At 37.7% G+C, this 13,966-nt stretch overlaps 1 protein-coding gene across 2 annotated transcripts in view; it reads left to right on the top strand.

Moving 5' to 3' along the window:
- b3glcta (beta 3-glucosyltransferase a) overlaps positions 1 to 13,966 on the top strand; it is a 131,739-nt gene that overhangs the window by 8,866 nt on the left and 108,907 nt on the right. For both annotated transcript variants that reach the window (XM_061877306.1, XM_061877305.1), the window contains exon 2: positions 13,869 to 13,912. In XM_061877306.1, the coding sequence (XP_061733290.1) occupies positions 13,869 to 13,912 (44 nt within the window). The remainder of the gene's footprint in view (positions 1 to 13,868; positions 13,913 to 13,966) is intronic.

The following is a 13,966-nucleotide window of genomic DNA, read 5'->3' as shown; positions in this document are numbered from 1 at the left end:
TATTTTGCACTTGAGTATATTTTGTCATTTCAAATTTCCAATGTTACTTCAGCTTGCAATATGCATGTCAAATATCAATTGCAACATTGATTTTAGAAAAATAAAAGGTTTTCAGGCCAAAATTCATCAGCTTCCTTTATCCACTCTGCATCCATTGCACCGGTTTCTCACTGCTCCCATTTGGTTAAGTTTTTTCTTGCCCTGATGTGAAATCTGAGCCGAGGATGTCGTTGTGGCTTGTGCAGCCGTTTGAGACACTTGGGATTAAGGGCTATATAAATAAACTTTGATTGTGATAATATATATGTTTTTGTATTTCAAGCTTTTAATTTTACTACAGCCGAGCATATGCAATTCAAACATTAATTGCAACATTTATTTTCATGTAATTTTTTTGATAAAAATAAAGGACCTCAGGCCAAAGATTGTCAAGTACTTAAACACAGCTGTAAAGATATTATATACCTGTATTTTAAGGACTATAAGCCGCTACTTTTTCCCCATGTTTTGAACCCTGCGGCTTATAAACAGGTGTGGTTAATATATGGATTTCTTTTTTTGCTAATTGGTTAATTATGGAATGGATTAAGCAGATATATCAAACAATGTACTAAAATGATGCACTTAAAGGAACTGTTTATAAACTCAAAGTATTTGCAAAATACACAGAAAAAGAATCCTGATAAACATCTTGGACCTTATTAAAAATTTGAAAATCTTATTTATCTCATAAGGATGAAAAAAACAAATGATTTTTCTGTTTTGTTTGACCAGTGTTCTTACTGTCGTGTTAAAGCCACTGTTTGAAAACAATTAGGATATGTAAATAAACATTTACAAAATATTTATACGTAAATATCTCTTTTCATTACTTTCAGGTGTACATCTGTGGCTTGTATTCAGGTGCAACTAATAAATTAACATTTTTTATTTTTATTTTCTGTAAATATACTGCAGGTCAATTCTGATTTATTGTTTTGCGGTTTGTAGTCCGGAAAATACAGTATTAATAATTTTCCCATTTTCAGTCTTTTAACACTAATTGAACCTGAAATATTTGTTTCAAACTTTGCATATTTTCATGAGTTGATATTTTCGCCAGCTTTTAGAACTAAAATCCAAACTCAAAGTCCTCTGTCTAATAACTGGTTAATGTTTAATATGAAAAAATATATTTTCAACACAATTCAATCATTTAGTTATATATTGTTTTTTTTTGTGCGGATTATTTATTCAAAAATGTCAAAATGGTTTGAAATTAAAAATGAGTGACACACAATACCCGTCAGGATCTCTTGATGGGAAACTACACTTTTTGGGAATTTTTTCCTATCGCTCACAATCATTATGAGCGACAAGAACACACGTTGTTTTTTTTTAAATGATTTTAAAGATTATAAAAAATGTGGATAATGAGGGTCACCGTTGTAGCCTTCAAATCCCTATAAAACAAATTCTAAACCCTCCATCAATGTTCTATATACACACTGCAAGTATATATATAAAGTAATAACAGACAAGTTCATAACAATATGTAGTATGTTCAATATTTACCATATTTTGATCATTTTAATCATGCCAGAACTGACTTCTTTCCATAGCAGCGCGCTTCTGACTTCTTCCAACAAATATGTTTCTACTTCCGGAAACAAAGGCATATATGTTTTTAATCATGGCAGAATCGATAACAGACAACAAATACGACAATTTTTTGACAAATGAGGATTCACAGTCTTATATTTTTGAAGCTGAGTATACTGAGGATGGACTGCTGCTTAAAGAAACGAGCGCGAAGAGGCGTTGGAGCATATGGAAGCCGAGAGAGTGAGGTGAAAGTGTCCTTGACACTATAAGTATGGAACTTGGATTCAAGCTATTTTGATATAAATGTAGTGTTATTAAAACTACAGTACATACGCTGTCTGGCTAGCTGTGTACAAACAAAACATGAACTGTGAGTTAAATACTTAACAGACACTGTAATATGGTTGTTCATATTTTTCAGTTAGTACAGATTGGTGTCATATCGCAGTGTTGTTCATTACAAACTCAAACACGTTTTTTGTTGTCGTTGAAGCTAGTTTATCTTTTGCCTTAGTTAGCTTTTACGGCTAATACCAAAGCACGCCGATGTGTTACCATGAATTGATTAACGTGGATCCCGACTTAAACAAGTTGAAAAACTTATTCGCATGTTACCATTTAGTGGTCCATTGTACGGAATATGTACTGAACTGTGCAATCTACTAATAAAAGTTTCAATCAATCTATCAATCGACCACGATAGAAAAAGAGTTCCTCAGTGTTCGCTCTTACAATTACAATGATGCTACAGTTTGGTTATCATACAGGTTATGGAACGTAAATGATGTATTGTTGATGGTTTTTGAAGGCCTTTTTAAAGTGGTTTAGAGGTTGAATTGATCGCTCCCGTTAGCTGAATTGCTAGCCACCAAGAACGGACATTTATTGTATGTTAAACTGTTAAAAAAATAAATAAATACATAAATAAATTGGTGTTCTTGTCTTTCATAAGGATTGTGAACAATAGGTAAAATTCCAAACAAAGTGAAGTTCCTCATTGAGGGTTAAATCCTGGTGAATTATAATTGCTAGGGACCAAATACTGTCGTCATGTGGCTTCTACCATTGTCCAGGCAGCTGCATTTGTTTCTACAAACTACTGACAGAACAGCAAAGTTTACAGCCGCGTCCTGATAGTCTCATTACTTTTAGAGACAGTCCTTAAATCCCACCGTTACATTATGATGGTGTGTGTGGGGGGCATGACAAGGCGGTGGGTGTGTTGTGCTGTGCTGCACACTTGCGTGGCTGCAGCTGTGGAGGGAGTTGCAGCAGCAAACCATGTGGAAGAGATAACAGCTGAATGCAGAAAAGAGGAGTCACACTGCCCTGCAAGCACTGAAAATGTAATCATGTTGAGAAAGGACAAAAGGAAAAGAAAAAAAAAAAAACACAATCTTCTTTTGGGCGATTTTGTCATGCAAAAGGGTGGAAACTTTGTTTAGAAATCCAAATCGCTAGTTCTACTGTATATGACGCAGTTATTGGTACTACTCCAGCGTCTGGTTTTAGCACAATCTATTTCCATTTTTGACATAAATTATTTTTAAAGAGCTTTGATGGCTAGCAGCACTTCTCAATTGTTTATTTCCCCAAATGTCATAGCTTGTGCCGGTCAGAGATCACTTTGTGTGATCACAAACATATTAACTATGTCCAAACTCTCACAGTCTCGCTGTATTGCGTCAGGTTGCTATGTAACTGTTTATCGACCCAGTTAGTTTTCGGTCCAAACCGGGGTTTGGCAACCCACGGCTCTTTAGTGCCGCACTCTGGAGCTTTTTCAAAAATGTATGGAAAAAGATGAGGGGAAAAAATATAAAAAATCTATTTTTGGTTTTAATATGTAGGACATACATGACACAAACTCCTAATTGTTATAAAGCACACTGTTTATAATAAACATGCTTCTCTGATTCGAGTATTTGGTGAGCGCTGTTTCGTCCTACTAATTTTGGCAATCCTTGAACTCACCGTAATTCTTTTACATGTATAACTTTCTCCGACTTTCTAGCACGTGTTTTATGCCACTTCTTTTTCCGTCTCAATCATGTTGAGAAAGGACAAAAGGAAGAGAAAAAAAAAAAACACAAGCTTCTTTTGGGCGATTTTGTCATGCAAAAGGGTGGAAACTTTGTTTAGAAATCCAAATCGCTAGTTCTACTATATATGATGCAGTTATTGGGACTACTCCAGCGTCTGGTTTTAGCACAATCTATTTCCATTTTTGACATAAATTATTTTTAAAGAGCTTTGATGGCTAGCAGCACTTCTCAAGTGTTTATTCCACAAATGTCATAGTTTGTGCCGGTCAGAGATCACTTTGTGTGATCAGAAACCTATTAACTATGTCCAAACTCTCACAGTCTCCCTGTATTGCGTGAGGTTGCTATGCAACTGTTTATCGACCCAGTTAGTTTTCGGTCCAAACCGGGGTTTGGCAACCCACGGCTCTTTAGTGCCACCCTCTGGAGCTTTTTCAAAAATGTATGGAAAAAGATGAGGGGAAAAAATATAAAAAATCTATTTTTGGTTTTAACATGTAGGAGGACATACATGACACAAACTCCTAATTGTTATAAAGCACACTGTTTATAATAAACATGCTTCACTGATTCGAGTATTTGGTGAGCGCTGTTTTGTCCTACTAATTTTGGCAATCCTTGAACTCACCGTAAATCTTTTACATGTATAACTTTCTCCGACTTTCTAGCACGTGTTTTATGCCACTTCTTTTTCCGTCTCATTTTGTCCACCAAACTTAACGTTGTGCATGAATGCACAAAGGTGAGTTTTGTTGATATTATTGACTTGTGTGGAGTGCTAATCAGACATATTTGGTCACTGTATGACTGCAAGCTTAACGATTCTAAAATGCTATTTAGGCTAGCTATATGTACATATTGCATCATTATGCCTCATTTGTAGCTATATTTGAGGCCATTTTGGTTTCCTTTAAGTCTTCTTAATTCAATTTATATCTCATGACACTCTATCTGTATGTAATATGGCTTTTAATTTTTGGCGACTCCAGACAGAATTGTTTTTGTTTTTTTGGTCCAATATGGCTCTTTCAACATTTTGGGTTGCCGACCCCTGGTCTAAACGGTAGGGATGGAAATCTTACAACAACTTAATTTGATTCCGATTCTTTCGGTGACAATTTGATTCAGAATTGATTCTTGTTTCAACACGATTCTCGATTCATACTGAAAATCGCAATATTAGAAATTATTTTTGGCATATGCTATAAAAAATATAATAAAACCTCAAAACAAAGCGCCTCTTTGCTGCTGACCTATGACGTTCACGCGTACCAAGTAAGCACGGAGATAGCCTAAAAACATATTTTTTTTAATTGATTCTTGGACCTAATGAATGGGATGTGAGTGTGAATGCTGTCTGTCTATCTGTATGGGCCCTGTAATGAGGTGGTGACTTCCGCCCGAATGCAGCTGAGATAGGCTCCAGCACCTCCCACGACCCCAAAAGGGACAAGCGGTAGAACATTGATGGATGGATGGATTCCTGGAAATTTCGAATCGATTTACAATTGTACTAAAAATAAAATAGTGATTCGTAAGTGAATAGATTTTTTACGGCACTCAACTAAACGAGAATAATATATACGAAAGAAAGCACAGTTTGTCAACCAATGAATGACGAAAATACTTATCATTGTATCGATTATTTGTCCTGGCCCATTTAGTTGTCTGCCCTAATGGGCTGCTGTTGAAATAAAACAAAAACTAAACGAGAAAATAGTGCAATTTGTTACAAAAAAAAGTACAAAGCTTTAAACAATCAATAGGTTGTGTACTCTACCTAAGTTGGAGTGGAACTGCATTGCTTGCACGTCAGGATTTTTCTGATGTTTTTTTTCATTTACTGTTTTGCTTTGGTCTGCGCTGCTCAACATTCTAACGTTAAAGGCGACCTATGAGGAATTTCGTCTTTTCTGACTTATAAATATTGTTTCAATGCTAAGACGTCAAATCGTAAGGTTCATGCATTTTAGCGTGGGTTTGCACAAAGTTTTGGATGCCTCTGTTGCAGGGTTAGCAGTCTGGCTATGTTGTGACGCCACCATGAGGTCAAATAACTTTTATGATATTAGGTCAGGCTATGAGAAAACACAAAAAGAGGTAGGAAAAATTAGTATCACCATCTAATGGAGGCGTGCACATAATACAACTGACTGCAGTAACATACATGCTGATAAAAGCACCTTTTTAAAGCAGGTCTGAATCGATCGAGTGTGTAGGTGTACCTAATGTTGTGACCACGTGAATCTTAATAATGTTTCTGAAGTTTATTTCCGACTGCGTCTTGAAAAAAATTGCTGCGATGACGTCAAAATATATTCAAAAGATAAATGATGATACTTTTGGAGCGGGTAGGTTTCACTTGCAATTCATGGGAACACATCCACAAACAAACACCTTGCAGACAGACTCCAAAAAACGTGCAAAATTCACACCAAAGCATATCCAATACATACTGTATTACCTCGACCACAGAAGTATTTTAAATGTAGATTAAAATAATCATAGGTCCCCTTTAATGTCACCTTTTCACTAACTGGTTCACCTAATCTAATTCCACCAGAAGAATGAAAGCTCTTAACAACTCCAAAGACATGACCGTTTCTTAATTAATGCCTGGGAATTATTAGAATGCTGTTTTATAGAGTTTGCTAGTCTGCGTCATTTAGAAATGGTCTTTTATCTTCATGAACACACTGACTTTCGTTATATGGAGAGTAGGGAGTCACACTGCTGGAGCTGGCATGGAGACAAACATGCTCTGTGTTGAATATTCATGGCAGCAGTAGGACGAGGTCAGGAATGTGTCTATTTGGGTGACATTTGTAGCTGTCTTTCTTGTCCATGTGTTCTGTGGCATGTTTGAGACCTGTCCTCCCTGATGTGCATCTGGGGCTAAAAACAGCATGAAGAGTGGATGGTAGCATCTGGACCGCACTCCCAAGTTACAGCCTGTCGTCTTGGCAGTGCAGGGATTTGACATTAAAGTGACACTTTCATTTTTAAAGCTAAATCTCTGCATGGAATGCCAGCCATTTTCCAGTCTAGGAGAATTCTGAGAGTGACGTTTGGTCACCAAGTTATTAGTCATCTCCTCTTCAAACGCTCACATAGGGGAGGTAAAGGGTGAGTATGCGGCAAGTATTAGCTCGTTAAAAGCCTAATTAGTGTTTATGCTCATACACCTGCACCTACACACCTTTTTGTTCAGAACACTTGTAGACGCCGTCTTGATTTTCCGCGCGCCTGCTGCAACCATTAGATTCTCGATTGAGCGTGAAGTTAAATTATCCCCGATCTTATTATATTTTAATTGCATTCGACATTTGAAGCCGTTAATCATAAAGTGAGTAGCTTTTAGTAGAGCTAACTTTAAATCCGGTACAATCAGGTTTGTGGCCTTGAGGCTCAATAGCAATCAAGGGTGGAAATAAGTGAGCTGATGTGAAAGAGGTGATTGGTTGGAGTCGTTGCCATCTGCCTCCCTTCAAGCGTGTGGACAGAAAGTGGAATGTTTAGAGACAATACAATCTTGGTGCCCACCAGGAATATGCATTTGACTTCTGCAATCGACAAGGAGGAAAATAATAGTATGTTAGGGTCAAGAGGTAGAAAATAGATTGATGGATGGATGTTTGGTTATTATGTTCATTGCTTTCTCTCTAAATGTTTTGAACTCCTATTTCTATGCAAATGTATAAAATAGAATGTTCAGTGTTTCCTATGTGACCGCAATCTTACAGTATCTCTGTTGTGGCATTGGTATGCATGGGGGAGCATATTTGCCATGATTTAACGATTAAATCAATTGCAAAAAAAATCTTTGACTTATAGTCTGTTACTTCAAATTAATGAGTGTAACTAAGAAAAATTGATCGCATGGCGTGTCCTGAACATTAAAGTTAAAGTTCCAATGATTGTCACACACACACTACTAGGTGTGGTGAAATTTGACCCATCCCCTTGATCACCCCCTGGGAGGTGAGGGGAGCAGTGGGTAGCAGCGGTGCCGCGCCCGAGAATAATTTCTGGTGATTTAACCCCCAATTTCAACTCCTTGATGCTGAGTGCCAAGCAGGGAGGTAATGGGTCCCATTTTTAAAGTCCTTTGTATGACTCAGCCGGGGTTTGAACTCACAACCTACAGATCCCAGGGCGGACACTCTAACCACTGGGCCACTGAGTATTAAATACGCGGACATTGTTTCTGCATGGCCGGGGCAAAAAAAGCGTTCATAGGAGTAGTAATGGTGTGTGTGCTTGCCGTAATCTGTGTGGCAAGGAACTGAGAGTTTTTTTTCCCCAAAAAAAATCATCCTTACATATTCAGCGTTTCCCTAGACTGCCAAAATACCTGTAGCGATGGTAGCTTGGTTATGGGCGTGGTCATGACATCATCAAATAATTTGCTATGATGATATAGTTCTTTAAAAATGCCTTAAAAAATGTATGCATACATTAAAAAAAAATCTGTTATTAGTTAGTATTAACATATATGGATATATTTTGTATCGTTTTGCCATATTTTCAATTGTTGCTGCTTATTGTACATTGTACTTTGTGGAGATGTTTTCAAGTGTCTAAAGACGTTTAATTAGTTTTTTAATAAAAACAACTAGCAACATATTTTTTCCTGGTATTATGAAATGTACTCGTATTTCGATAGTCTTTACTTCTATCCCTAACAAAAGAGGCGAGCAACAGCAAGCATGATGTCACGTTTGCTTCCTGCCGTTGCTCCAATTGGACTTTCTTTTCTTAAAAGCCGCCACTGTCCGCTTATTATTTGCACATTTTGTAGATGGCTGTCCGGGGGTATATCTGGCATGTATTAAAATCCTGTCCACATCACAGACATGCTGACAACCCTCTAGACACAATGGCGTGCATTTTGCTTACATCCGGTTTTTAGGTGATTAAGTCTTTTTTTCAGTTATCAAGTTTTCGGTTCATCACTTGTCAATAGTGCGCAAATAATAGGCTATATATATATCAATTGGGCTTCACGGTGGCAGAGGGGTTAGTGCATCTGCCTCACAATACGAAGGTCCTGCAGTCCTGGGTTCAAATCCAGGCTCGGGATCTTTCTGTGTGGAGTTTGCATGTTCTCCCCGTGAATGCGTGGGTTCCCTCCGGGTACTCCGGCTTCCTCCCACCTCCAAAGACATGCACCTGGGGATAGGTTGATAGGCAACACTAAATTGGCCCTAGTGTGTGAATGTGAGTGTGAGTGTTGTCTGTCTATCTGTGTTGGCCCTGCGATGAGGTGGCGACTTGTCCAGGGTGTACCCCGCCTTCCGCCCGATTGTAGCTGAGATAGGCGCCAGCGCCCCCCGCGACCCCGAAAGGGAATAAGCGGTAGAAAATGGATGGATGGATATATCAATTCATACTGTAACAACCAGCTGGTGTTAATGTTTTATGTTGTTGTGGTTTGGATTTGTTGTTAGTTTTTCCCCTTGTTTGCCAACAAGCCGCCCGTGCCTGAAAGGTGATTGGCGGAGAATGATAAAGTGTTTTTGTGAGTCTGGGGAAGCGCGGACTTACACAGACGAAAGTGTTTTCACGGGAAGTAAAACCTGTTGGAATTGTGCTGTTTGTTGTCTTAAGATTGGTAATAAAATGTATAAATAGTGTCGGACTTTGTGTGATTTCTTCTGTGGGCAACCATATACTATATTACTTAAATTTGATTTCAAGTAAAACAAACAACAACATATTTTCAAATTGTGTTGGCGGCGCGCCACTTTCAATTAAATCAAGGGGAAAACCTAATAGTTAAATTTTTTTACTATGTTGAGGATTTACATTGAGTACAAAAAAAAGAAATAAAGGTTATGGCAGGCAGACAAATTGTTCAACTATTTTTCCTGAAATACGGATAAAGTGTGTTTCATCCAACTCGATTAATCCAACAAACTAATTGATAGATTACTCAATTACTTAAATAATCAATAGCTGCAGCTAGTGATGAAATTATTACTGGTATTAATGATAAATTGTGGTAAAATTCCAGACAGCTTTCAAATTTTTATCGTCATAAAACTGTGACTTTGATAAGCTCATGTCATGGGGATACTGCTCAATTTCTGGAGAAACAGGTAGGGCGCTAATCTCTAGCTGGCAGCTAGTGTGCTAAGTGCTATCTGGCAGCTAGCCTGCTTAATCACTAAAACCTTTACAAATTCAAATGGAAGAAGACATGCACATTTAAATACTCAAATAACAGTTATAAGCCAGAATGATATTTAATGTTTCTTCTACCAAGGAACGTATATTGTTTGGATTTTATTTATTTATTTTCTAAACTTGGTTGAATGATTTTAATAAGGAATATGACACAGATATGTTTTTACAGTGCATTTATGGACCGCTGAACAGAGGAGAAGGCCACAACTCCTGCCAGAACATTCTTATCAGAGAAGCATAAGAATCACAAAACATGGGCTTTCTAACAGTGAAATCTAAATATTTCAGAGTGTGTATGAGTACTTTTTGAGCACATTCAACAATACTGTGATAATAATGACAACCGTGAACATTTTGGTCACAATGACAATGCTATGACATGTTTGTATCGTTACATCCCTAGCTGCAGCCCTACATGATGTTTTTAAAAGCAAATAAAATATGGTTAGAAATACAAATAATCTCTCTTCTGTCGCATAATTTTGTGAGGTTGTTTTTTATGTATCTAGCCTGAGAGTACTTTTATTTAAATGAGTTGGAGGCAAGGAGCACAGTAGGGCCCTCTGCCTATTGTCAAGAGCAGTACGTGCTCCCAAAGTGTCCATTAAAACCAGAAAATGTCACCAGATCTGGCAGTAGAGTCTTATTTTTTTTAAACAACAATTTAAGAGTTTTCTTAATACTCGCTAAATATAACAACGAAAATCAGCAAGTATGCAACGGTGTTCCTTCCTGCAAGGTCTTCTTCTCTGCCAGGTGCTTTAAAGAAGCAAAGCTATGCCGCCATCTACTGTACGGGGTTGTAATGACAAGTTGCATTCATATGTAGTCCCATTATGTGTTTTATGAGCGAGGGCAAACAGGTAGCGCAAAATGTAATTATGGCAAGCCGCAAATAAATGAATGTATGGAAAAAACAATTGCTGCTGTTTTTAGAGCTGACGTATAATAATTTTGTTTAAATAGCAAATGAGTCACAATTATTTACCTAAACAAGCGGCCACGGAATTCTGTAAAGCTTGAATCAACAGCTCCTCTGCTGGTTGCAGCAAAGTAGTGCACTTCATTGTGCCACTCCACTTGTATTACTTAACGTCACACTGTTTGGGGGCTCTTTCTGGTAAGGAGCTGTGTTGTTTTCTGCCCTTCCAGCACATCGCCACACATAATTAAATTACGAGTTGTTCTTGCTGTGAACCTTTGACTTCACCTCGGGCTTTATTTTTTTCTATGCCCACAAACATGTTATGAAATCCACTCTCAATAATAAATGAGGTTCCATTTCAGTGGAAATGATTGGAATGATATCTGACCAAATGACTGCACGATGGGTTATAAAAGCCAGCAGCTCCAGGAAAAATATGCGTATTCTTATTAGACACTTTTATTACCATAACTGGTGGCAGCGGTGGACTCGGCTGCATAATGAACGTCTGCAGGCTCATTCCTGGAAAAGTGCTGTTTTTATGTCTTAATCAACGCTTTAGAGTTGCCCTCTAATGGTTGTCGCAGCACTTTTATTTTCTCAGAGCCGCGATCTAAACAAGGTCAAAATTCGTTCGCGCACTTGTTGGCCTGGAGTCTGATTTAATAACCTAGCAGCATTCGCAAGCGTTTTTGATGCATTGATTCTCAGGAATTCCCCTACGAGTATGATCAGGATCAATGACTGCGTAATTGGAAAGAATCTCGTTATGGCAGTCCTATTACCAGCAGTGATGGATGAACAGTCACCTGGACTTTAAAGAAAAGTACTTAGGCATTCATCACACCGCAGATCAATTCTGATTTTTTTTGCCCACATGTGGCCTGTATCTAAGTTTTTCATGTCACAATGAACGGTGCAATTCCAAATTTATCAAATCCGATTCAGGCGTCTTTCATAGGTGGATATAAATCAGGTATGTATCAAAGGCAACTGCAGTCTAAACCCTCCAGGCGCGTATACTGTATATTCTACCAGTATGTCTTCAATAAGCGTCATAATTCTGAAGCAAATTTGCAAAATAACTACTTGAAAAATGAGCAGAAAGCAGGCAAAATAAAGTTTTAGGAACTGAAGTCGATGTTCCAAAACTCCTGTCTCCAGACTGCTCGCTCTCAAGTTCTTCGTAGCAGACATTGAAGCCAATGTCCCGCAAAACTGCCTGAGCTTAAGTGCTTGCCCTTTTCCTTCTTTTTCTTCTTGGCGCAATAATTTGGTTCAGAAAATGCTGATTTTGATTGCACAAAATTCTTGAAATTGCCTTAAAGGTGCCTCGACTGAGACCTACGAGAATTGGAGCCGTGCAGCACTTACAAAGTTATTCCGAGAATTGGAGCCGTGCAGCACTTACGAAGTTATTCCATCATGTCCGCATGTTGGTCGGATAGAGTTCACATTAGACATTTTTTTTGTAATATAAACAGTTACATAAAAAGATGGGATTCAACAAAAAAACATCTGAATTTTACATCCTACTCTGCAGTGTTAACATAACCTTAGTTTAAAGGAATATTGTTTAGTTAGCTCCAGAATAGAAATAAATATCCTCTTCTAGCCTTTTGTAAAGCTTTTATTTTTACTGACAAAATTAACCAAGTTTAGATAAAATTGTCCATTTCCATTAGATGACCTTTTGACCACGTGTTTAAAAAAAAAAAAAAAAAAAAAAAAAAATTCTCCAAATGCTCGGGAGTCAAAAATTACCTCTGTCCCTATTTAGAAACACCTTCGTATGCTGTCAAGCCTAATCTAAACACGGAAGTTGAACAAACTATCAGGAAGGATTGAATGACATTTGCTTTACCCCACTCCTTTTCAGACATGTTCAATTGTGCAAGTGTATTTACAGTATGTGTTGGTCCTTGTTAAAGGGGACATGATTTTAATCCGCATTTCAAACACTTCTTAGTGGTCTAGGTAATACGTATTGGGTATGCTTTGGTGAAAATTGCGGGTACATTTTGCTTCAGTCACTTTTATAACAGGTTTTTTTAAGTCTTTCTACAATATTTTGTTTTTTCTGGAAGCGTTCGCGGATTGCAAATGAAACTACGCCTAACCCTCTCCAAAGTATCGTAATTTATCTTTGAAAATGTACACTGTTTAAATATATATTTTGAAGTCGTCATCACTATTGTTTTTTTCTAAACATAATTAAAAATAAACTTTATAAACATTATGTAGATTCACCCAGTCACAACATTAGCTGCACCTGTATACTCGCCATTCGATTCAGACTTTGCACAAAAACATTTATGCCTCTGCGTGTTGCGCGTCGGTGTTATTATGCTCATGCCAAGATTAGACGAAAATAATACGTTATTCTAGCTTCATGTGTTTTCTCATAGCCTGAAGCAGAGGGGGAGCTCTTTCCCTTTGGCTGAGAGCTTTACTTAGTACTTTCACCTCACGATGACGCCACAACGTAGCCAGACTGCAAACGCTGTGAACTCAACAGCAGTATGCAAAACTGTGTGCAATTTCATGCTCAATGCTTGAACCTTATGATTTGACATTTTGCCATTGTTTAACACGTGTATCTGCAGTTATAAGTCAGAAAATTAATCATCTGAAACAAATAAAACCGTGACCATTACCGTGCACAAACGAAGCACCAGAGGGCGCAATTTCACTTAGCCCACCAGCTGTTTGAACCAATCAAAAGCTTGAAAAGAGTTTTTTTTTTTTTTTATTAAGGCGCAGATTTATTACAGAAACCTAGTACAGCGGATATGTTGGATCTGGTTGGCCCAAATGCAATTGGAGTTTAACAGCAGTTTAACAGTGAATACATAATTACTGTACCGGCACATTTTTGGGAGCATCCTAACTAAAGCTGTGTGGCAGGACAAACCCCCCAAAAAAATTTTGGTTTAGTTTTTTTGTAGATATTAAGTAATTATGCATTTACTGACCAATAAACACTGATCAAAACAAAACTCATGCTTTTGCGCTTGGTGAAGGTAACAATGTAGAATCTAACTTCATTTCAGGGACCCTAAAAAGCATCTTGTTTGTGGACATTCTGTTAAAATTATGACACTTGTCACTGATTTTTCTCGCAGGTCACATCATCTTAGCTGCTGGCAGCGGAGAAAAAGCCTCACAGGTAAGAAACCTTCTATGTTTTGTGGACAAAATGAACCATAGGGTCTCAATAGCA

Source organism: Nerophis ophidion, linkage group LG18 (genome assembly GCF_033978795.1).
Source record: "Nerophis ophidion isolate RoL-2023_Sa linkage group LG18, RoL_Noph_v1.0, whole genome shotgun sequence".
NCBI classification, from domain to species: Eukaryota; Metazoa; Chordata; class Actinopteri; order Syngnathiformes; family Syngnathidae; genus Nerophis; species Nerophis ophidion.
Note: the sequence above shows the minus strand (reverse complement) of the source record. Positions and strands in the feature narration are given on the sequence as shown.